This window comes from Bos grunniens, chromosome 9 (assembly GCF_055505025.1).
Source record: "Bos grunniens cultivar Pamir isolate PY7600 chromosome 9, Bosgru_T2T1.0, whole genome shotgun sequence".
NCBI lineage: Eukaryota > Metazoa > Chordata > Mammalia > Artiodactyla > Bovidae > Bos > Bos grunniens.
The window spans coordinates 35,506,389-35,528,410 of NC_141173.1; the positions used below are offsets into that span (position 1 = coordinate 35,506,389).

General features: G+C 38.1%; 1 protein-coding gene across 3 annotated transcripts in view; it reads left to right on the plus strand.

The window, feature by feature from the left end:
* Window positions 1-261: 261 nt before the first annotated feature.
* FRK (fyn related Src family tyrosine kinase) overlaps window positions 262-22,022 on the plus strand; it is a 101,941-nt gene continuing 80,180 nt past the window's right edge. For 2 of the 3 annotated variants that reach the window (XR_015132746.1, XM_086317202.1), the window contains exon 1: window positions 458-1,429. Coding sequence is in view for 2 of the 3 variants with exons in the window: in XM_086317202.1 (XP_086173328.1) it covers window positions 1,056-1,429 (374 nt within the window). In the remaining variant the exon portion in view is untranslated. Of the gene's footprint in view, window positions 1,430-22,022 lie in introns of all 3 variants that reach the window. The other variant, XM_086317201.1, reaches the window with a different exon arrangement.

Below are 22,022 nucleotides of genomic sequence, written 5' to 3' on the forward strand. Positions count from 1 at the left end.
GTGTGTGCCCCTGTATTTCAGAAATAGTACACGAAGGATGGGAAATTGTCTCTGTGGGAAAATGTACTATTTTGGGTTCTCAGCATTTTAGTCATCTGCTCTTGTATTTTTCCAGACTGTGAACTTATTTTGAGGCTATTAAAATCTATTCATGGTGATAAAAAAAAAAGATAGGGACTCAATGACTCTTTCCCAATTGCCCTTTTGTCTAGTAGCAAATACCCAAATGCTTTACTTTTCCTTTCTATTTCCCTTAGTGGTGGCAAAACAATCCTACTCGTCTTTATGAAAGGACCTATCTCTGCCTTTATTTTCTGTGCTGGTAGCTCAGCAGGACAAAACAGCCCCTGGGCTAGTTTGTCTGTCCAGGAGTAAGGATTTTGGCAGCTGCTTCAAGAATTGGCTCCCTGGTGAGGGCGCTGGTCTCCCTTGGGTGTGGAAGAAGGGAGAGGCAGAGGGGACTGGAATCCCATTAAGATCACAGGCACAAAGGAACCAGGAAGTAAGAAGAAATTATTACAGTCTGTTCATCGCTCAGGATGTTAAAGGCAATAGCCTGGGCAGGTTGGTTAGTCATTAGCAGAAAAGAAAAAGCGCTGAGGGTCAGGACCGGTCAAACCTCTGAGACGGACTTGAGGTGGGGAGAGAGCTGCTGGCAAAGGCAAGACGTGGAGACAGGCTTACTTGGAGTTCGCCTGTTTCTCTTGGTAACTTTTTCCTGGGACAAGAACCAAGATGCCTCTTTTCTGTTCTCAGGCGTTTGTCTAAATAAAGCGTTCTCAAATTTCTTTTTGTGGTGGGAATCCTGAGAAACCTTCCCACCGATCAGCTGCCCACTTTCCACCTGGTTTTGCCTTGGGGGCCACAGAAAGCGAGCCGGTGAGTCTCTGCAAGCAGGTTGGCCGGACGGCTGTGAACGGGGCTTTGTACACTCTCCCAGAGCCGGCAGGACTGGTGCTGATTGCAAAGTTTCCGGGTGGAGGAAGAGAAAGTGGATCTGCAGAGAGTGAGGGGAGAGGGAGAAGCCCCTCTCCCCCACTCCCCCCGGGGGCGCCATGGGTAACCTCTGCCTGAGGCTCCGGACCTACCTGGATCGTTATTTCCCCTGCTGGTGGTCTGAGGAGGTGGACAAGCCTGGGGTGATTCAGAACCCATGGGCTGACTGCCCTCCTGATCCTCCCCGGCCTCCGGCTCCAGAGCCCGAGAGAAGCCAGGGCCAGTTCTTTGTGGCTCTATTTGATTACCAGGCTCGGACAGCTGAGGACCTGAGCTTCCACGCGGGTGACAAGCTCCAAGTCCTAGACAAGTCCCACAAGGGCTGGTGGCTGGCCAGGCACTTGGAGAAAAGGGCCGACGGCTCCAGCCAGCAGCTGCAGGGCTACATTCCTTCTAACTACGTGGCTGAAGACAGGAGCCTCCAGGCAGAGCCGTGAGTACCACACACACTATTTCTCAACTCTCTGAGGGCGGGTAATGGGTTTTTCTTTCTTACCTAGCTGCAAACCCATTAATTTTCAAAGAGCTACTTAGAAAGTTATGAGGAAGTACTGGAAAGATCCTTCTAATTGAAATCCACCTCCCCTGAGAGGTGTGAGTGAAACTGGAAGGTAATTGTTGAAGTGACTTCCGTTACAGTGGCATACTCCACCTGTCCTAGGGGCAGTTTCATCAACGTAAACAAACGGTGTATTTAATACTCTCTCTTTTCTTTGGCTGTAAAAGAAGTCAGGGCTTCCCTGGTGGCTCAGATGGTAAAGAATATGCCTGCAACAATGCAGGAAACCCAGGTTTTGATCCCTGGTTGGGGAAGATCCTCTGGAGAAGAGGATGGCAACCCATTCCAGTATTCTTGCCTGGAAAATCCCGTGGACAGAGGAGCCTGGCAGGCTACAGTTCATGGGGTCACAAAGAGTCAGATACGACTGAATAACTAAGCACAAAAGAAGTCATGCCTCACATTAACATAGAACTGTGTTTCTTTAGCAGGTAGCTCAGTCGGTTAAGAAACTGCCTGCAATGCAGGAGACCCGGGTTCGATTCTTGGGTCAGGAAGAACCCCTGGAGAAGGGAATGGCAACCCACTCCAGTATTCTTGCCTGGAGAATCCCATGGACAGAGGAGCCTGGTGGGCTACAGTCCACGGGGTCGCAAGAATCGGACACGACTTAGGGACTCCACCACCACCACCAGCAGCAGGTGTATCACAGGTCTTCCTTAAACCACACTTTCAAACCTAAAGTCCAGCTCTCTCTTTTTCTAAACTTTTGAAGCATCAACTCCAGTCCTGATAGACACACAAAGGCTAACTAACAAATTAATAGAAGGTCACATTTAGAAGATGTCACCTTTTCCTAGTAAAATCATGACTGGATATTCTTCTTTGAATCCCATTTGGTTTTTATTATAATTAGAAATTAGCCAGCTACAGATATTCAAGAGGTTTTAACAAGGAAAATAATGATGTTATTTCTCCAGAGAAGGGGATAGACTTTACCCTGATATTTGAATAAATCCTATGACTTATAGTGGAACCAAGGAAGAAAATTTTATGTACTTAGGCACTTATCCGTCCATCTGTGCACCTATCCATCCATCCATGCAAGTGGCAGGTGGAGCAGTGGCATGGGGAGTTGGGGGAAGGGCAAGGTTATGCTAGTGGTGGTTTGAATATAAAACAGATAGAGCAAGGTCTAGACAATGGATTCTTGGGGTGTGGTGAGATGAGAAGCAGGCTCTGACTGTTACTTGCCCAAACTGTTTCCACCTCATTCCAAAGAAACCCAAGACTGGGAATGTTTCTCAGGACTCATTTTATAGAGTGTATATTCTTAGTGGAGGAACCTCTGGGGACTCACTCATTTTCTTATGTGTTTTCTCGTTTGATGTGAACTGCAGCATTTTTTACTGGTCTGGGGAAAAATATTGTAGGAAGAGCTATGGTGCATTGTTGCTGCTTTCCAAACTCAAATTCAAACACAGAGAGGGTTAGGGGACTTTGCGATTCTTTCCAATATCAGGGGTCTATGAATGTTAAGAAGTGCCTTATTTTAAACCTAAATAGAAATGAATTGAAATCTAGACTTCTGACAAATGGAATTGATCTGTTCTCAGATGAGAAAATCAGCTGTATGAACATTTATTTCTGTGATAATCTATATGAAATGTCTTTATTCACTGAATGCTTAGTTATATGCATTTATAATATGATTTTTTCTACTACGTGATTTCCATGTAAGGTATGGTATTATATATGTTTTATATTCAGTTTAACATAATATTAATGCTGCTGCTGCTAAGTCGCTTCAGTCGTGTTCGACTCTGTGCGACCCCATGGACTGCAGCCTACCAGGCTTGTCCATCCATGGGATTCTCCAGGCAAGAACACTGGAGTGGGTCATAATATACTAGTTTTGAATATATTAAATTCGTTTAACTGCTTAGGGCTCCGTTTCCTCATCTGTAAGTTCTCTGGGGTCTCCTAGTCCTCTAGATTTCTCTATTATATAGGAACATGACCTCTTATTTTCAAATGTAGTGGTTCAACTACATTCATACTTGACAGAACAATAAATGCTGAAGACAGCAAGTGAATTGAAATAAGCATTTCAAAAGCAATAATGTTTTGGGTAACAGGATCAAACACAGCACCCTTACTTAACTTCTTTAGATTCTTTCTGCCAGTTACATTATCATGGCTATTTTTCGATTCTCAGGGGTTGTCTGTAGCCAAGAATACTTTTCTCCCTCTGTACGAAACTCCTGACCTTTCCTCTTGGAATTAGTCCTCAGCAGTGTTCCCATGTGTTACTACAATCCTGTATATTTGTGGTAGGTTTTTCTTGGGATCTTCACATCCACCGGCATAAAAACTTGCTGCCCAGGAATAGAGACGCAGATGTAGAGAACGAAGCTGTCGACACAGGGGCAGAAAGAGAGGGGGGACAAACTGAGAGAGTAACATTGACATACACACTCCCATGTGTAAAGTGGATAGCTAGCGGGAAGCTGCTGTGTAGTAAAGGGAGTTCGGCTGTTGCTCTGTGATGACCTAGAGGGGTGGGGTGAGAGTGGGTGTGTGGGAGGGAGGCTGAAGAGGGAGGAGATATATCTATACATATAGCTGATTCACATTGCCATATAGCAGAAACTAACAGAACATTGCAAAGCAATTATACTCCAGTTAGAAAATAATTTTTTTAAAAAAACCTTTGATGCTCAGATATTGCTCTCATGCCTCCTGGTCAGCAAGAGCCACTTGTTTCCTTTTAAGTGTACACCATGACTTTCACCTGTGAACCCAGGTTGCTAATTGAGGTTCTTGCAACCAAACAGCTAAATTGCTTCAGTGCTGTTTATGCAGGTGGTTGTAGCCTCTAGAATTTCACCCCATTTCAAGTAGAAGCAATTTTAGTCTTCTAAGTGAAGGTATCCAAGTGACCCACAGTGCCTTAATACCCCGGGGAATTATTATTATTATTATTTTTAAAAGCTTCTTTTAATAACTTTCTTATGTGAGTTTTTAAACTTCTATTCCTTATGAATAAATAAATAAACTTCCTCTTTTTCCTTATGAATTCTATGAAAGTTAATATTTATTTTACAAGGAGCTCAGTATATAGTATTAAGTAAAGATTATTATCTTCACATGTGTGAGATGAGAGGCAGTGGGGAATCAAGGAAAGTTATCATCCAGTTCCTTATTAGACTGGTTTAGTGCAATGCATTTTAGTATTTATTGTTAATATCTTAATCCTTGACTTGCATTAATAAGAAGACAGTGCAAATACTTTTGGAGTAATTAGTGGCAGGGCGTGTCAGTTAAGTTTCAGTGTTGGTTTGTTCCTTTGTTTCTTTTAACATTAGGAAATAAAGATGTTAGAAAAAGAACTAGACTATTATTAAAAGACAAACTAATATAATCATTGATTACTAAATTCCACATAGAAATGCTTTACCTTTTCTGAATACTTTACATTAAATGATATAATAAATTCATTCTTAATGATTTATTTGTTTCTAGGAAGAATCACTGGTTTATCTTCAATTTTAATCCCTAGATCCTTTCATAGATGAGTGTTTTTCTTCCACATCTTCAACATGGAATCCCTCAAAAATCTTACTCTTAGGCTCTGATTACTCAGAACTCACTGCACCCTTTGAAAATTCAATGTTTAAAATTCAATGTTAGAGATATAGTTAAAGTTCTTCCAGAAAATAATGGTATGGAAATTACCTATGAATCTTGGAGCCAAGAACAATGGCTTTAAATTCTATTGCTAAAAATTCAAGTGATGAAATATATTGGTGAAAAGCAAAAAGATCAGTAATCGTATGCTGCTAAGCTGCTAAGTTGCTTCAGTCGTGTCCGACTCTGTGTGACCCCATAGATGGCAGCCCACCAGGCTCCCCCGTCCCTGGGATTCTCCAGGCAAGAACACTGGAGTGGGTTGCCATTTCCTTCTCTAATGCATGAAAGTGAAAGTGAAGTCGCTCAGTCGTGCCCAACTCTTCACGACCCCATGGATTGCAGCCTACCAGGCTCCTCTGTCCATGGGATTTTCCAGGCAAGAGTACTGGAGTGGGTTGCCATTGCCTTCTCCCCAGAATGCTGCTGCTGCTGCTGCTAAGTCGCTTCAGTCGTGTCCGACTCTGTGCAACCCCATAGACGGCAGCCCACCAGGCTCCCCCGTCCCTGGGATTCTCCAGGCAAGAACACTGGAGTGGGTTGCCATTTCCTTCTGCAATGTGTGAAAGTGAAAAGTGAAAGTGAAGTCGCTCAGTCATGTCCGACTCTTAGCGACCCCATGGACTGCAGCCTACCAGGCTCCTCCGTCCATGGGATTTTCCAGGCAAGAGTACTGGAGTGGGTTGCCATTGCCTTCTCCCCAGAATGCTGCTGCTGCTGCTGCTGCTAAGTCGCTTCAGTCGTGTCCGACTCTGTGCAACCCCATAGACGGCAGCCCACCAGGCTCCCCCGTCCCTGGGATTCTCCAGGCAAGAACACTGGAGTGGGTTGCTATTTCCTTCTCCAATGCATGAAAGTGAAAAGTGAAAGTGAAGTCGCTCAGTCGTGTCCGACTCTTCGCGACGCCATGGACTGCAGCCTACCAGGCTCCTCCGTCCATGGGATTTTCCCAGCAAGAGTGCTGGAGTGGGTTGCCACTGGCTTTTCCCCAGAATGCTAGTTACTCCTAAAGGAAATGTACAACATCTTAAGAGTCAGGTACTTAATCTAGTTCAAGAACTGTCATCACTGATTTAACTTTCTTTTAAAAGGTATGATTTTGATTTGTTCTTGCAAAGTCGGTCATTGATTGAGGGCAGAATTTGACATAGGGTAGAAATTGCTTTTGACTCAGCAATTAACACTTTCAGTCATGTCCAACTCTTTGGGACCCCATGGACTGTAGGAGAAGGGGGTGACAGAGAATGAGATGGTTGGATGGCATCACTGAGTCAACGGACAGGAGTTTCAGTGCACTCTGAGAGACAGTGAAGGGCAGGGAAGCCTGATGTGCTGCAGTTTATGGGGTCACAGAGTCAGACATGACTTAGCAACTCAACAAGAAATTGCTTTCAGGGAACTGAACATTTATAAAGGCCAAAGATAAACTAAAACATTTATATATTAGATAGAGACACATACCAAGTTGTTAACAACAGTTACCTCTAAAGAGGGATGGTGGGGGAGGGGGAGACCTGAAGAAAGATTTTCCTTTTTCATTCTGTATTAACGGCACAAATTAACCAAGTTTTCAATTTTTGGTAGCATGAAGTCTTGTGTAATGTAATGCTCAAAGCTGTATAAAGACTCGTTTTAGTTTGTCCTCTTTTTCCTATCAATTATATCTTCCCTTTTTTCCTTCTTTCCTCAAATAAAAACTTATTCTGAATAAAGTTCATGGGGTTGCAGTGACTGTATAATTTCTGCAAAGCATCAGTCATCTATGAAGAGTTTAAAAGTTGTTCCCCTAGTTGTTTCTGTGCTTTTGGTGGTTCCTACCTTTGATGTTAAACTGGACTAGACTCAGAAGTACTTTGTGAAAAGATTTGCCTACTCTTATTGCCATGTAAAGGTAGATTGGGCTTCCTTCCTTCATGGCTCAGTGGTAAAGAATCTCCCTGCAATGCAGGAGATGGGTTCGATTCCTGGGTTGGAAAGATCCCCTGGAGAAGGAAATGGCAACCTACACCAGTATTCTTGCCTGGGAAACCCCATGGGCAGAGGTGCCTGGTGGGCTACAGTCCATGGGGTTGCAAAAGAGTTGGACATCGACTTAAGGACTAAACACAACAGCAAAAGGTATATTGTTTACAGTTCCTCTCCTATTCACCATGATATAGACGGCCTTGAAAAAGAGCACAAGAATAAATATTTGTAACTTGTAAATTTGTTGTTAGTTTATGCTTGTCAGATACAAGTGTTAGAATTTTATAAAGTTTTAAGATAATAGACTTTCTATTTGTTTAAGGACTATTTTTCTAATCATGCTCCTCTTTAATGTGTCAGACTAAAATTCTGTCAAGATTTTATCTAACTTAAAGTCATTGCTAAGGTCTGAAGAAAGTCATTGCTAAGTCATTGCTAAGACTTGAAGAAAGTAGCATGGGGAAATAAACTAGTACATGCTCAGAAAGAGAATTCTCTTACACCACTATCTAAAAATACAATTGCAACTTTGCTACTTGGTTATTTGAATACTGTTGAATTTAATAATTATCCAATATAAGTTGTACACAATGTTCCTAGTTATTTTCAGCCTGCTGCTGCTGCTAAGTTGCTTCAGTCGTGTCCGACTCTGTCCAACCCCATAGACGGCAGCCCACCAGGCTTCCCGTCCCTGGGATTCTCCAGGCAAGAACACTGGAGTGGGTTGCCATTTCCTAGATGTCAGTAGATGTCTTTCTTTACTAGGATATGAAGCCTGCATTTGAATCTTAAAGAGAGAGGAACAATGTGTTTTAAAAATTATTTACCATCAATAAATAAATAAAGAAAAAGGCATCAGGATATTCACAAATCAATCTAACATATCTACTTTGAGTAGTTGAAATCATTAGAAAATCACCTATGGGTAAGCAGTCGCATAAATATTCTTAATCCACATCATTTATTTCTTTTCCTTTGTTCTAGTTTTCAGGGAAGACTAAATGCATATACGTAGAATTGGAAAATAAAATATTTTCAATTTCTCTCTTTGAAGACAAAGTATTCTTAGATCTATAGTTTAAAAAGCTAAGTTAAGTGTTTATTTTTATATAAAAGTAAAATGCATTATAAAAATACATGTGGCTATTTATCAAATTAAATGTTTTGGGTAATCCCAAGATAAGAATTTTCAGGCAAATAATTTAAATCAACAAAAGCATACTTCTATGCTGAGAGTAACTGGAAAACTTTGTAATTAAATGACTGCATTTCATTTAAAATTATGATATTATCTTATTTCTTTATCCTTTGATATAAAATAACAGTGTGATAAATTTATTGCTCAAATACTTTGTAAAAAATTAAGACCCAGCAAAGCCAGAAATAAATAAATAAAATTTTTAAAAAAGAAGTAAGTACTTTTAAAATTTATTTAAAAATTACATTTCAGGTATAGTATTACATGATTTTTCATATTAATATAATTGTACTACATTTATGTTTATATAACTGTGTTTATGTCCATTATTTAATGCATTATATATTTTTTCATCATTTTTAAGAAAAATGATAATTAACTGCTACATTAAATACATTTTATAAGAACAATGGCAAAATCATAGAAATGGGGAAAAGAGAAATCAGCAGAACTTCATTAAAATCAGAGTAAAAGTTTAAGTGTAATTAATAACAGTTAAAAATAGTTGATTAATAGCTGTAAAACTTGATTACATGCATCTCAAAATATTATTTCGTTGAGAAGCAATGAAGTACCATAGTATGGAATTATTAAAATAAGTCAGGAGTCAGTCATTTAATTGGTAAACTTAATTTGGAAGTTTCAGCTGCAATATGCCTTTCAGAACCAGTCTCTCTTAATAAAAGTATGGGTTATTTTTTCCTTTTCAGGTTTTCAACAAATTTTTAGTGAGGGAAAACATTATATGTGCATGGAATATTAATAACTCATAAAGTACTGTGCTTCAGTCCTAAAGATTAGAACTTAAATTCCAGCTTGATTGAATTCATTCTTTGAAAAAAGAAGAAAGATTCTACTGGTTTTTTTTTTCAAACTGGTTTGATTTTGTTCAAGTGAATTTATTTAAAGGTTTGGTTTGTCTCTGTAGATAGAAACTAGTATTACTTTTTCAAGCATTTCACCAAACTGACATAAAAGTAGATACAACCTTCTATATAGTAAAGTAGGACTATTGTTAAGCAACCACTGTGTCCTATGGACTAGATCCTGAGGCTTCTCAAAGAGAAACAAACAAGACTTTGCCTCAATTAAGTGTCTGATTTTCAGCTCAGAAAACTTTGCATTTCACAACTGCCTATACCACAGTGAGAATCTATACAGTAAATAAAAATCAGAGACATTTTTTAGTTCTTCTGGTGGATATTTTAACTTGGTCCAAATGTTAATGGTATAGAATTTTGATAGAGGTATAATGTTGGTTGCCCTTTTTGATTTGGCCTGTGGTGTGCTTAAAAACCAGGCTATGGGTCCCAAAGATCTGAATTTGAATCTGGCTCTGTCATGACCAAGCCATGTGACTTTGAGCAACTTACAGTAAACAGGAATAAAAATGACCCCTATCTCATTGGATCAACATGTGACATAAATTAATTAGGTTGTTGTGCAGAAAGCATGCACCATAGAGAACCTGACACATAGTCAAGGCTTAAGAAATGTTATCTGTTATTTCGCTGGCCAGCTCTTCCTTTACCTCTGCCTAAGTGGATAACACTTTGGACACCCCACTCCAGCCTCAACTCACATCTTTCCCTATAACAGCATCCACACAATGATGGATGTTGTTACACAATCTTTCCATCTTTCTTCCATACTCTCTTTTCCCTGTGGTCTTTAGCTTCCTGTATGTGCGTGCTCAGTCGCTCAGTCACTTCCGACTCTTTGCGACCCCACGGACTGTGGCCTGTCAGGTTCCTCTGTCCAAGGGATTTTCCACGCAAGAATACTGGAGTGGGTTGCCATTTCCTTCTGCAGGGGATCTTCCCAACCTATGGATTGAACCTTAGTCTTTTGCATCTTCTGCCTTCTTTACCCCAGGAGTGGGTTATTGCGCTTGCAAACTCTCCCTCTTTTTTTTTTCCTGACCAATTCTCATTCATCCCTCAGGTCTTACCTTGCTTGTTCCTCTCTCCCTGAAGGCTTTCCTGACTTTCTAGAAGACATCAGGTCTTCCTGCTCAGAGCCTTTAGTATCAGCTTTCATTATTCTCGTTATTTTCTCTAAGGCTCTAAGCTCTGTTTGTGGGAGGTGGGGAGATGAGCTATTGCCTTGGGCTCTGAAACTTCGTGTAGTGCCTGTGCGTAATAAACACTCATAAATGTTGGTTGAGTAAATGAATAATTAAATAGTGATTGCTTATCTATAAATCTCAGGTCTTTTATTGAAATAAGAAGTACCTCTTTTCTTTGACTTTTTCTCTCTGAGTTACTTTTTTTTCAACCTACCAAGAAAATCTACTGAGTTTCCTCATTTTAGGGATAGGCTATTTTGCATTTTTTTTTTTCAATGAATTGTCCATGCCTCAATTTCTGGTTATACTCATAGTCATAATAACATAATTTCCAGGCTCCTAGAAATTAGTGGCTTCATTCGGTCCCTAAGGGAAAAATATTTAGGGAGTTATAGACTAATTTGAATATTCTTTGTAAGGTAGAATGAATACCTAAAGGGTATGTATATATGTTATTTTTAGATATCACTTCAGTGAGATTCACAATCAGTTCCTGGCTTGGTATTCATTGCGACTGAACTGAACTGAACTGAAACTATATTGTGGTTAATTTAAAGTAAAGGAATCACTGGCCTGAGCTTTTAATGGATGGAAAACCAAAACCCAATTTACAAAATTAATGTTGTGGGACCAGAGTTATAATTTCAATTTTTATGCTGAACATATACAACTTCAAATTATTATGTGTATGAAATATTTTTCAGTTTGTGCATGCTGAAAGTTTGACTTTTTTTTACTGAATATTAGGATTGTCACTATTACCTTCTAAAACATTACCAAACAAAATAATTGTCTTTTTTTTACTAGCTTTCTTACTAATTAGCTGTTAATTTCTCTGCAGCATTCTCTGACTCCCAGTTCTTAGCACATCATAGCACTGGAAGGACTTTCTGGGGAAGGTAGTTGTGCAGATTAATTGCAGCTTGAATAATATTTCAGACCTCCTAAGGCTATTTTCCTGAAGACTGCAACTTTAGCAGTTAGTCTATGTGAATGTTTCTTTGAAGATGAACATAACAGAAGAGTTTTTCTAAAATGCATAGATTCAAACGTAGAACATGTGATCTGTATTACCCAACTTATTGCTCATTTGGCTAATTTCAGATAAACTACCCTCGTGTAATATCTTTGTCATGTCATTTTTTCCCACAAGGTTTTTCAGTTAGATTTTTTTCTTATTTAAAAACTGAACTAATTTTAGTGTTAGCCTTTAATTTTTTTCATGTTTTCTTTTTTATTCATATGACATTATTTTATACAGCCTTTAAATTCAGAATAAATTTCTCAATTAGAGTTTTTATCCATTAATTTTGCACCTTCTTAAGGGTAAAATGAAAATACAATTCAAGAAATATTGTTGCTGAGAACTTTTGAACTTTATGAAAAGTGAAAGTGTTAGTTGCTCAGTTATATCTGACTTTGTGACCCATAGACTGTATAGCCTGCCCGAATCCTCTGTCCATGGAATTTTGCAGGCAAGAATACTGGAGTGGGTAGTCATTCTCTTCTCCAGGGGCTCCTATTGACCCAGAGATTGAATCTGGGTCTCCTCCATGGCAGGCGGATTTTTTTTTTTTTTTACCACTGAGCCACTAGGGAAACCCTTGAGCTTTATATTAGGTTTCTAATGTGAAGAACATTTAGAATCTTATTTTAAAATAAATCTTTCCACTAACACAAATCTTGCGTAACACACTGGCAGTTGATTTGGATGATTTGGTATGTGTGCTCAGTTGCTTAGTGGTGTTGGATTTTTTATGACCCCATAGACTATAGCCTGCCAGGCTCCTCTGTCCATGGAATTCTTCAGGCAAGAATACTGGAGTTGGTTGCCATTTCCATCTCCAGGGGATCTTCCCAACCCAGGGATCAAACCCAGTCTCTTGTGTCTCCTGCACTGACAGGTGGATTCTTTACCACTAATGTCACCTGGGAAGCCTATATAGTTCCAGTGAAAGGCCAGTAACTAGATAGACTAAAGTCACTCCGGTATCACCTATATCTTTTAGCCATTTCTGAAAATTAGTTACAACATACCAAGATTCCCATAAGGGACACTATTGCAAGCTCCAGAATTGTGCTTCTTGCAAAGTCGCTGCCAGAATGTTGTCTCTGGAGGTGCCTGTGTTATTTCTGTGAAATTGGACTCAGGATACTTTCTGCAAATCTTTTCAGCATTTCTAGTTATTGAAGAAGTAGAGTCTACCAGATTCATGTATCAATTGAATACACTTTTTGTGTCTATTTACCATGTTTAAAGGCATTGTTTTTTGAACAATGGGAGATAACAAAATGAACAGGGCAGTGCTTTTTCTCCAGATAATTTTACAGTTTCTGGAGGTAAGACTATTAAACCAAGAATGTATGTCAATGCCTATTAGACAAAGACTACCAAGAACACACCTACAGTAGTTTATTATTCATTACAAGGAAAGAGACGACACTCCATGGACAAGAGTGGAGCATCTCAGTAGGAGTATTAGGACACACGAGAGGATTTGGGGCATTGACTTTGGGGAGAGTTTAGGAAGCAAGACTGCTCTGGATGGATTACTGTCAGGAAGCAGGGTAACTGTATGATTTTGTATCTTAGTTAATCTTATTGAGAAAGAGGGAAGATTAGATCAAGATTAAAGCTATGGTTGGTAAAGAAATAGCAGTCACTTACGTTAACCAAAATAGGTGGATGCTTGGTCATTTTTGTGCTTGGACAATGTCCATTTTTTGGTGAGTGTTCAGATATGATTAAGGGTGAGCTGATCTTGTTTTTGTCTTGATCCGTCAGGGTCACAGAGTGGCCTTGTCTGCTGTTGGTGTTCTGTGAGGTTGTTTATGTTCAACAGAAGAACTCCCAGGCCTAGTCTGAAGTGGCAGGCAAACTCTTTGGTGCCAGGGCTGCTTTTCTCTCTCAGCCAGCATAGGACAGATGCTGATAGATGCCAGAGAGTAGCACAACTGTCTGTCATATAGCTTGCACTTAAAATAGTATTTTAAAGGATGTTGAAGAAACAAATACATGAATGAATATGTGCAGAGGTAGAAGAGATATATTCTGGTTTGGGGAAAATCACACCTTTCTTTCAGGGTTCCGCTCTCATGACCCCCTTCCAAGAGTCTTTTTCTAACCTTTATAAAAATAATTCATAATTTGTTTCCCCCACAATCTTGTATATCTTGTTAGTAGAACAATAGTAAATAATGTGCAAGCTAAGTCTCTTCAGTTGTGTCCAGCTCTTTGTGACCACACACTTTTCTGTCCATGGGATTCTCCAGGCAAGAATAACAAAGCGGGTTGCCATGCCCGCCTCCAGAATAATAATTAATAACTGGTATTTATTGAGACTTTATCATTATCCTACTCAAAAAATACAAAATAATTGCACTTGTATTACCTTTATATATTACAACCTGCTGAGGTAGCTACTTTCCCTGGTGGCTCAGAAGGTAAAGAATCTGCCGCAATGCAGGAGACCTGGGTTTGATCTCTGGGTCCAGAAGATCCCTTGGAGAAGGGAATGGCAAACCACTCCAGTATTCCTGCCTGGAGAATTCCATGGACAGAGGAGGCCAGCCAGGTATAGTCCATGGCGTCGTAAAGAATTGGACACAATGGAGTGACTAGCACTACACTTCACAGATGAAGAAATTGAAGCTAAGAGAATTTAAGCAAACTGCTCAAAGTTACACAGCTAATAAATGATGAAAGTGAGATTTGCCTGCCTCCATCCTGCCTTTGGAGTCTCTACTTTTATTGTATAATGGCTAGTTGCATAACTTCTGTCTTTCATATGAGACTGTGAAGTCTTAGAGGGAAGGATACTTACATTTTCTGCATCATGACTGGAAAACTGTTTAAGACAATGTCTGTGCTCCAGACAGTTTGTAATCCCAGGAGGTGAGACTCTCTATTGCGTCCTGAAATTGTAAATTCCCTGTGGTAGAAGCACTGTCTGATTTAATTTTACTCAATGTTTATCCATGAGATAATTCAGTACAAATTGTTGAACATGGGGGAAAGGAAGTAAAAGTACATTTAGGGAATGGGAAGTTGTATAATTTAACTGAAGTATTTATGGAGAGAGCTATGAGAAATAAATCTGGAAAAAGAGGTTGGGACAAGGTTTTGGAAAAGACCATGTGTGCCAGGTTAAAGACTTTGGGTTTTGTCTGATAAGAAACAGATGAAAAGTCATGCTTTGAAAAGGCAGTGATGATGTGGAAGTAAAATGGAGAAGAGACAGGCTAGGTGGTGATAGAGAAGCTGTACCCAATGTCTCCAGCATGAGTTTATCAGGGTTTAATTTCTAATTGTGGTACTGTTAAAAAAGGAAGAGTAGGAATATAGGAATTCCATGAATGAAAAATCAAGAGGACTTAGGGGAAGAGAAATAATTAACATTTTTAAGTATCTTTGATGTGCTGAACACACAAAACTGTATACATGAGCTAATTTAATCTTTGTAATAGTCCTGCAAGGCAAGTTTTCTTATCACTGCTTTTAGGACAAGAAAGCTGAAACTCAGATTTAAATGAATGCAAGAGCATTCTTATCTGGTAAATACTAGAGGCAAAAGTAATTAGAAGAAAAAGAGAGAGGATTTAAAAATATGTTTTTGAGACCACGTGAAATATTAAGAGAAATATACATTTCATAAAGTCCTCTTTTTATTGGGGGCATGGTTGAATCAGAAAGAAAGGCAATACATTCACTTTTAAGAAAGTTGAATGTGAAGTACTAATGAGTCATCTCAGTGAAAATGTCCAGGAGAAATGCAGAAATAAAAAAATATGGACAAAAAGAGGTCTATTTTATAAAGATAGATATTTGAAGGAATTCCCATTCATCTGTTATAGATGTTTCAGGAATATGAGAAATGCAGGCATTGTAGATTTCAGAACTACAGTGTGAGAGGCTAAGAAACAGGAGGAGTCTAAGATTAACTCTTTAGAAATGCCCATAGTTTAGGTGAGTAGATGTGGTGAGTAGATTGTAATAATAACTGTGTTGTTCACACCTCCTTGTTATACACTCTTGGGTAATCTCCTCCCATACAAACTCTCAGTTGGCCAAGAAACTTGCTTTGTCCAGTGGAACAATTATAAACATGACAAAAATAGAGATTGAAAAGGGCTTACATGTTGGGGCTTGCTTTCTTATTGTTCTTGGAGTTCTGCAACTACTATGAAAAGCTCAAGCAACCTCCTGGAGGATGGAAGACTATGTGAAGAGAGGTCCTGTTTGTCCGAGATGACTCACAAGCTGAGTGGAGACTCATGATCAAGCCCAGCTAAGATCAGTTGAACTCACTCCAAATTGCTCACTTTTAGATTCCTGAGTTAACCAAATATAGTCAGCTCTTCATATCTGTAGGTTCTATATCTGTGTACTGGGGTCGCAAAGAGTTGGACACGACTGAGCAACTGAACTGAACTGAACTGATTCAACTAAATATGATAGAAAATATTTGGAAAAAAAAGTTCCAAAAAATGAAACTTGAATTTGTCACATGTTGGCAACAGTTTACATAGCATTTCTGTTGTATTAGGTATTATAAACAATCCAAAGATGATTTAAAGTATCTCTAAAGGATATGTGTAGATTGTATGCAAATAATATATAATTTTAACTAATATAGGGGACTTGAGCATCCACAGATATTGGTATTCTGGAACCAACCCTCTCCGATAAGGAGGGAAGACTAGCTGTTAGAAAGCAAAACCTAACTAATACAGGGAAGAAGAGCTCCTGAAGGAAACTGAAGAATTCAAAAAGTAGAAGAAAAACAAACAGCATCTTATCAAAATAAGCAAATGGAATGTCAAGAGGGAGGTTTTGGGTCAAATGCTAAGCAAAGGTCAGAGTAATGAGGAAGAAGTAAAGACCATGAGATTTATTGCAAGACTGCTGGTGATACTAAAAAGCAGTTTTATCATGTAATTATGGATGAGATCATGCAGTGAAGAGTGTAAGTGAGTTATAACAAGGAACTTCATGCTCTGACTGGGACTCTGCACTGGGAGGTGTAGGGCTGAGCCATAGAAGTTTTGTATGATAGGGCTCTACTCATGGGACTTTCGTCCATCCTGAGAATCAGAGCTGAGGAAAGGCAAAATCAAAAGAGGCAGTGGAACTTAGCTGCCTCCATCTCTGAGCAGAATATTCAGGGTCTTAAGGACTATGTTTGGTTGGGATTTTCCAAAAGTTTCACTCTCTTTAGGGCATCAGAGTTGGTGGCTTTGCAACATCCTTCGGTGAATTAGATATTTGATTTGGAAGTTAAGGCAGAATGAAGATAAATAAAGGGTTCAGTTTTAGTGCAGTTTGGGTTTTCCAAAACTGTTGGAAAAATTAAAGAATTTTCTCTTGGGTGCTATACTCTCAAGTTTTAGGGTCATGTGGAAAGACTGAGCTTAGTTCAAGGTCTTAAAGTAGAAGCAGCAAATACATAAATAACTTTTAAAGAAGTTTGTCTGTGAAGGAAAAGAAACATATAGGAAAATAGAGATGGTCCCTAACTTTCAATGGTTTGACTTAAGATTTTTCAACTTTATGATGGTGTGAAACCAATATGCATTTGGCAGAAATCATAATTTGAATTTTGAATTTGAAGTTTTGAATTTTGACCTTTTCCTGGGCTAGCATTACAGGGTCCTATGCTCACTCATGATGTTGGACTGCGGCAGTGAGCCTTGGATCCCAGGCAGCCATGCGATGGTGAGTTTTTAAACAATCCGTACTCTTAAAATCATCCTGTACCCATACTCCCATCCTGTTTTTCACTTTCAGTACATCATTCAATACATTACATGAGATATTCATCACTATATTATAAAATAGCCTTCTATTAGATGGTTTTGCTCAACTGTAGGCTGATGTAAGTGTTGTGAGCACATAAAATGTAGGCTATGCTAAGCTATGATGTTCAGAAGGTTAAGTGTAATAAATGAATTTTTGACATAATATTTTCAACTTATGATAAGTTTATTGGGACATAACCTCTATCCTAAGTCTAGGAAGATCTGTATATTAAATAGGCTTAATGATCAAAACTTACTTGGAAATACTTAGTCACTTTAAAAGCTCTTTGAAAATACTTAATACTTTATTATAAATCTTCATCTACATTGTTAATCCTTTTTTTATGGTATAGTTGTAGTACTATTTTACAAATAAAAAGAATGAACTCAGATACACCTGTTGCAGAATAAAAAGGCATTATGTAGTCCTCCTTTGAATAAAAAAGCAATATGTAGCCCTCTGCATTTTCTTAGAAGACAAATAGGGCATCTGTTAGGTAAGCCCTGATTATCTTCTATTATGCTGCTGCTGCTGCTAAGTCACTTCAGTCATGTCCGACTCTGTGTGACCCCATAGACGGCAGCCCACCAGGCTCTCCTGTCCCTGGGATTCTCCAGGCAAGAACACTGGAACGGGTTGCCATTTCCTTCTCCAGTGCATGAAAGTGAAAAGTGAAAGTGAAGTCGCTCAGTCGTGTCCGACTCTTAGTGACCCCATGGACTGCAGCCCACCAGGCTCCTCCATCCATGGGATTTTCCAGGCAAAAGTACTGGAGTGGGGTGCCATTGCCTTCCCCATCTTCTATTATATACTATATTTATAGGATACTCCTGGTTTAACTTCAGGATATTATCATAGAGAGAATAGAATAATGTTTCAGATATAAACAGTACAAAAGTGATTCAGTTTCTTGTATCTATCTTATGCAATAGTTTATAGGCACCTATTGGTTTTCATATGAATCACTCTGAACTCTGTACTATCTCTTATCAAAAACTTTACTTTAACAAGCAGTAGTTTAGGAGAATGGAAAGTCTCAAGCTATTGATTTTGTAGGTCCTGGTAAAGCAGTAGAAAGTGAAATAGTTACATGAGAATTAATGGACATTAAAGGATCTCAATAGATGATTTTTCTCTTATGATAGTGTTGGTGCTTAGTGAAACCACTGATAGCTTTTAAAGCATCATGGTTCACTTTATGAAAAATTTAATATTACAAAATATTCCAGTTTACCAATGGCTTTTAAAAAGTTCTATTTGAAAAACACATTTTATAAATACAAAAGAATGTGTGAAGCTTAAGGTAAGATTTAAAGCATGATGAATAATGAACATCCATTTAACCAGCCAGCTCATGACCTTGACTGTTACTAACAAATAATCTATGAGTTCTTCCCCTCCCCCTTCTCCATGGTAAATTTAACTGTTTCCTAGGAAATGTAGATAGCAATTCAATTTCTAATAGTGAAAGACTGGAATCAATCCAAATGTCCATTATAAGAGAGGGATAAACTGTGGTTTATTTATTCAATGAAATATTATACATTAGTGAAAATGATGAATTGAGTGGCATGCAACAACATGGGTATGTTCTCAAAGTATAATGTTGAGTGGAAAGAAAATTTTAAGAAATGCATATAATATGATTATATTTCCTGAAGTCTACAAATAAAACCAAACAATATATTGTTTGGGCATATATGTTAGTAAACTATAATATAAGGTGAAGGAATGACAAACAGCTGCTGGATTTGCTTATCTGAGTGTTGTAGATTCTATGCTTCTGTTGAACATTTAAAGAAATGAGTAGAAGAGTGATTTTCATGCATCAATCAGGAAAATTAAAGGTAACAATGTTGGCCAAAAGGTCAAATGTAGATATTGTGATTAATCTTACGTCGTTCATGACTATGCCTTTCTCACAATATGGTTTTCACTGAATTATTCTTTAATATTGTCCTCCTAATATAAGAAAGACCTAAAAATAGAGCTTTTGCAATTACTGCTGTCTTTATCCACTACGACTTTTAAGATACTCCTCCAAATTTTGGTGACAATAATTCTTAACCTATAGACTGTGGATTCCTAAAGGTTCCAGAGAGGGGCCTGAGAGAGTTCATGAGCCCTCTGAAGTGGCAGACAAAATTTGTGTGATATATATTTGTGCATTTTTTAGGATAAGGTGTTATAGGTTTTATCATGTTCTAAAAGGAATCATGTTTTAAAAATATAAGAACCTGCCATTAAATTAGTACACATAGTTTGCTTCTCTTGAGAAATTGATTTACTTCCTTATAGCAGATAGTAAATTCTTAATTTATTACACATCACATTTTTATTCCTAGCTACGAGGAAGCTCAGAGTCCGGTTAAATGTGTGTTCATAATAATTGGATTTGACCTTAAGGCTAGCTTATTTTCTTCCTTCTCTCTCTTTCTGTTTTTGAATTCTTTTTCTATTTCTACTCTCAAGAACATATATTGAGTTTTGTAGGGGTCTGTAGAGGTCTAGACATGTTTAATGTTTTGGGATCTTGAATTATAAAGAAAAAAATTTTATGTCTTAATCTACTTACTGATTAAAGAGTACTTAAAAAAACTGTATTTTTTTTGAGCTTTGTCAAGAGACTAATTCTAAGCCAAACTAACAGGTTGCTTGATAGAATACAATTAAAGACTTGGCCAAAAACCTACCTCTGCTCCCTTACCTTGCTCCCACTTTGCGTTTCTGGGTCTAACACTAGTTGGTGCTGTCTCTCCTGCCTCATAATTGTTTGTTTCATTTCTCTTCAATTTCAACCAGGGGCACATATCTTTGTCTGCTGGAGAATTTGATGCAACCTCCCGGCCCTTTCTCCTTGTTTCCAGGGTAGCAGTCAGTGTGTTTGTGTATGTGTGTAGGATTCATTCTGGTTATCTCTTGATCCGTAAGGCAAGGCAGAAAAGTGCCCTCCCTAGAGGCTTTAGCCTTCTGTGAGGCCCACGTGCGTTAGAGAAACATACAAAGAGCCAAGAACAAAAGGGAAGGAAGGCACGCAGAGGTTTAAAATGTGAATAAAAAGGCAGATGAATTTTTTTTTAACTTCTTATTTTACATTGGGGTATAGCCAATTAACAAACAATGTTGTGACAGTTTTCAGGTGAAGTAGTAAAACAGAAGACTTCTGCAGGGACTTAGAGGAATTAGTAGCCTTGCTCATTCGCACTGATTGAGAAGGTCTCACAAAGAAAGTCTGACATTCTCCATTTAGGCAAACAAGAAGGATTTGTTTTTATTAACAAACTATTAATTGCTGATTTAATAGTCAAATACTATGTTCACAATAGTAAAACCACTTTTGTTCTGATGGCATGTTCACATATAGACTATGAAATCTCCTTTTGAGGATTTAAAAGAATAGATGGTTGAGTATTTATCAGGTCAGGTTTACGTAAGCTTTTGCACAGTTCCAATGATGACTTTTCACTTTTCATTTACTTTGTTCACCTTATCTCTACATTTACATTTGCAGTTAAGAGGACTCATATTTATCTTATAAAGCTATTTCATTTATATAATGGACAAAATAGTATTTTTTTCCTTTCTGGAACTTTTTCAGTTAATTTGACTTTGAAATTAACTTAATAGAAGCTAATCTTCAAATGCAAAGGAAGAACATCTCCCAGGAATTTTTGCTCAACTGTTCTGGGAATATAAAATATTTAGAAAGCATTTTGTTTTAGCATTCTAACTGCATTGTTGCAGCTGATGGAGGTCACTGAACACGCCTAGTGATTTAGTTTTGTACAGAGGGTATTGTGAGAAGAGTGATCCCAAGATGTTTTTCAAACCTACATTCTAATTCGTTCGGCATATGTCAGCAACTTGTGGTTGCTATAGTTTTGGGCCATTGTAAAAAAAAAAGATAGGAGTATAAATAACATATGGTTTAGTTTGATCCAGCAGAAAGTAAGTATATTTGCTAAGTGTAACCCAAGTAATTGGCAAGGTTACTGCATTCCTGGAGTTTACCTTATCTGCTGGATCTTAGTCCCTGCTGAAAGAGGGGAGCAAACTAATCTTATCACTGGAGGATTTGTCATGAGAGAAGCTTTGTCCAAGCAAAGAAAGTACCTGTTATTACTTCTTAAATTGCAGATCTATTTTAGAAACCAAGTATTTTGTAAGACAAACATTTTAAAAAGGCAGATGGATCTCCTACTGGATGATCCTTTTTTTTTACAGACACTTTGCCTAGAATAAAAAATTAAAATGAAATCATGTTTAATGGAACCTAGAGGTAGTGGTCATTGAGAAAGAGTCAGATGAAGAGAAAGAAAATAGAATGAAGATAAGATGGAAGAGATGAAGGAAAGGATAAGAAGGCAATACTTAAATTTCTATGACAGAGGAAAGTAACATGTCAAACAATCGTTGTGCATGTTCTTCTCTACTGTAAACAGAAACCATAGAAACAGACATTCACCTGCTCACTATTTATTTGTGAGAAGTTGTTGCAACACAAAAACTACCTGTTAGCTTAGCCACCAATATTGAAAAAAAGTCAGTACAGTGGAGTATTAAGGAAAATCTTTAATAATAACTCTATTAAGAGGTTAATGAGTTGGAAAGCTTGATTGTAAAGAGTGGCTACACAATTTAAATGACAATTTCTCTTGCTTCTACCATTTTTGATTCAGTCATTTGTTACATTTAATTAAAATGAATTAACTATCATGGACAATACTTGGATAACCAAATATCTTAGCAGATTATAACTTTGAAACTGAATTTTCAATCAATGTTGTTAGGTAGAAGGTTTCTGACA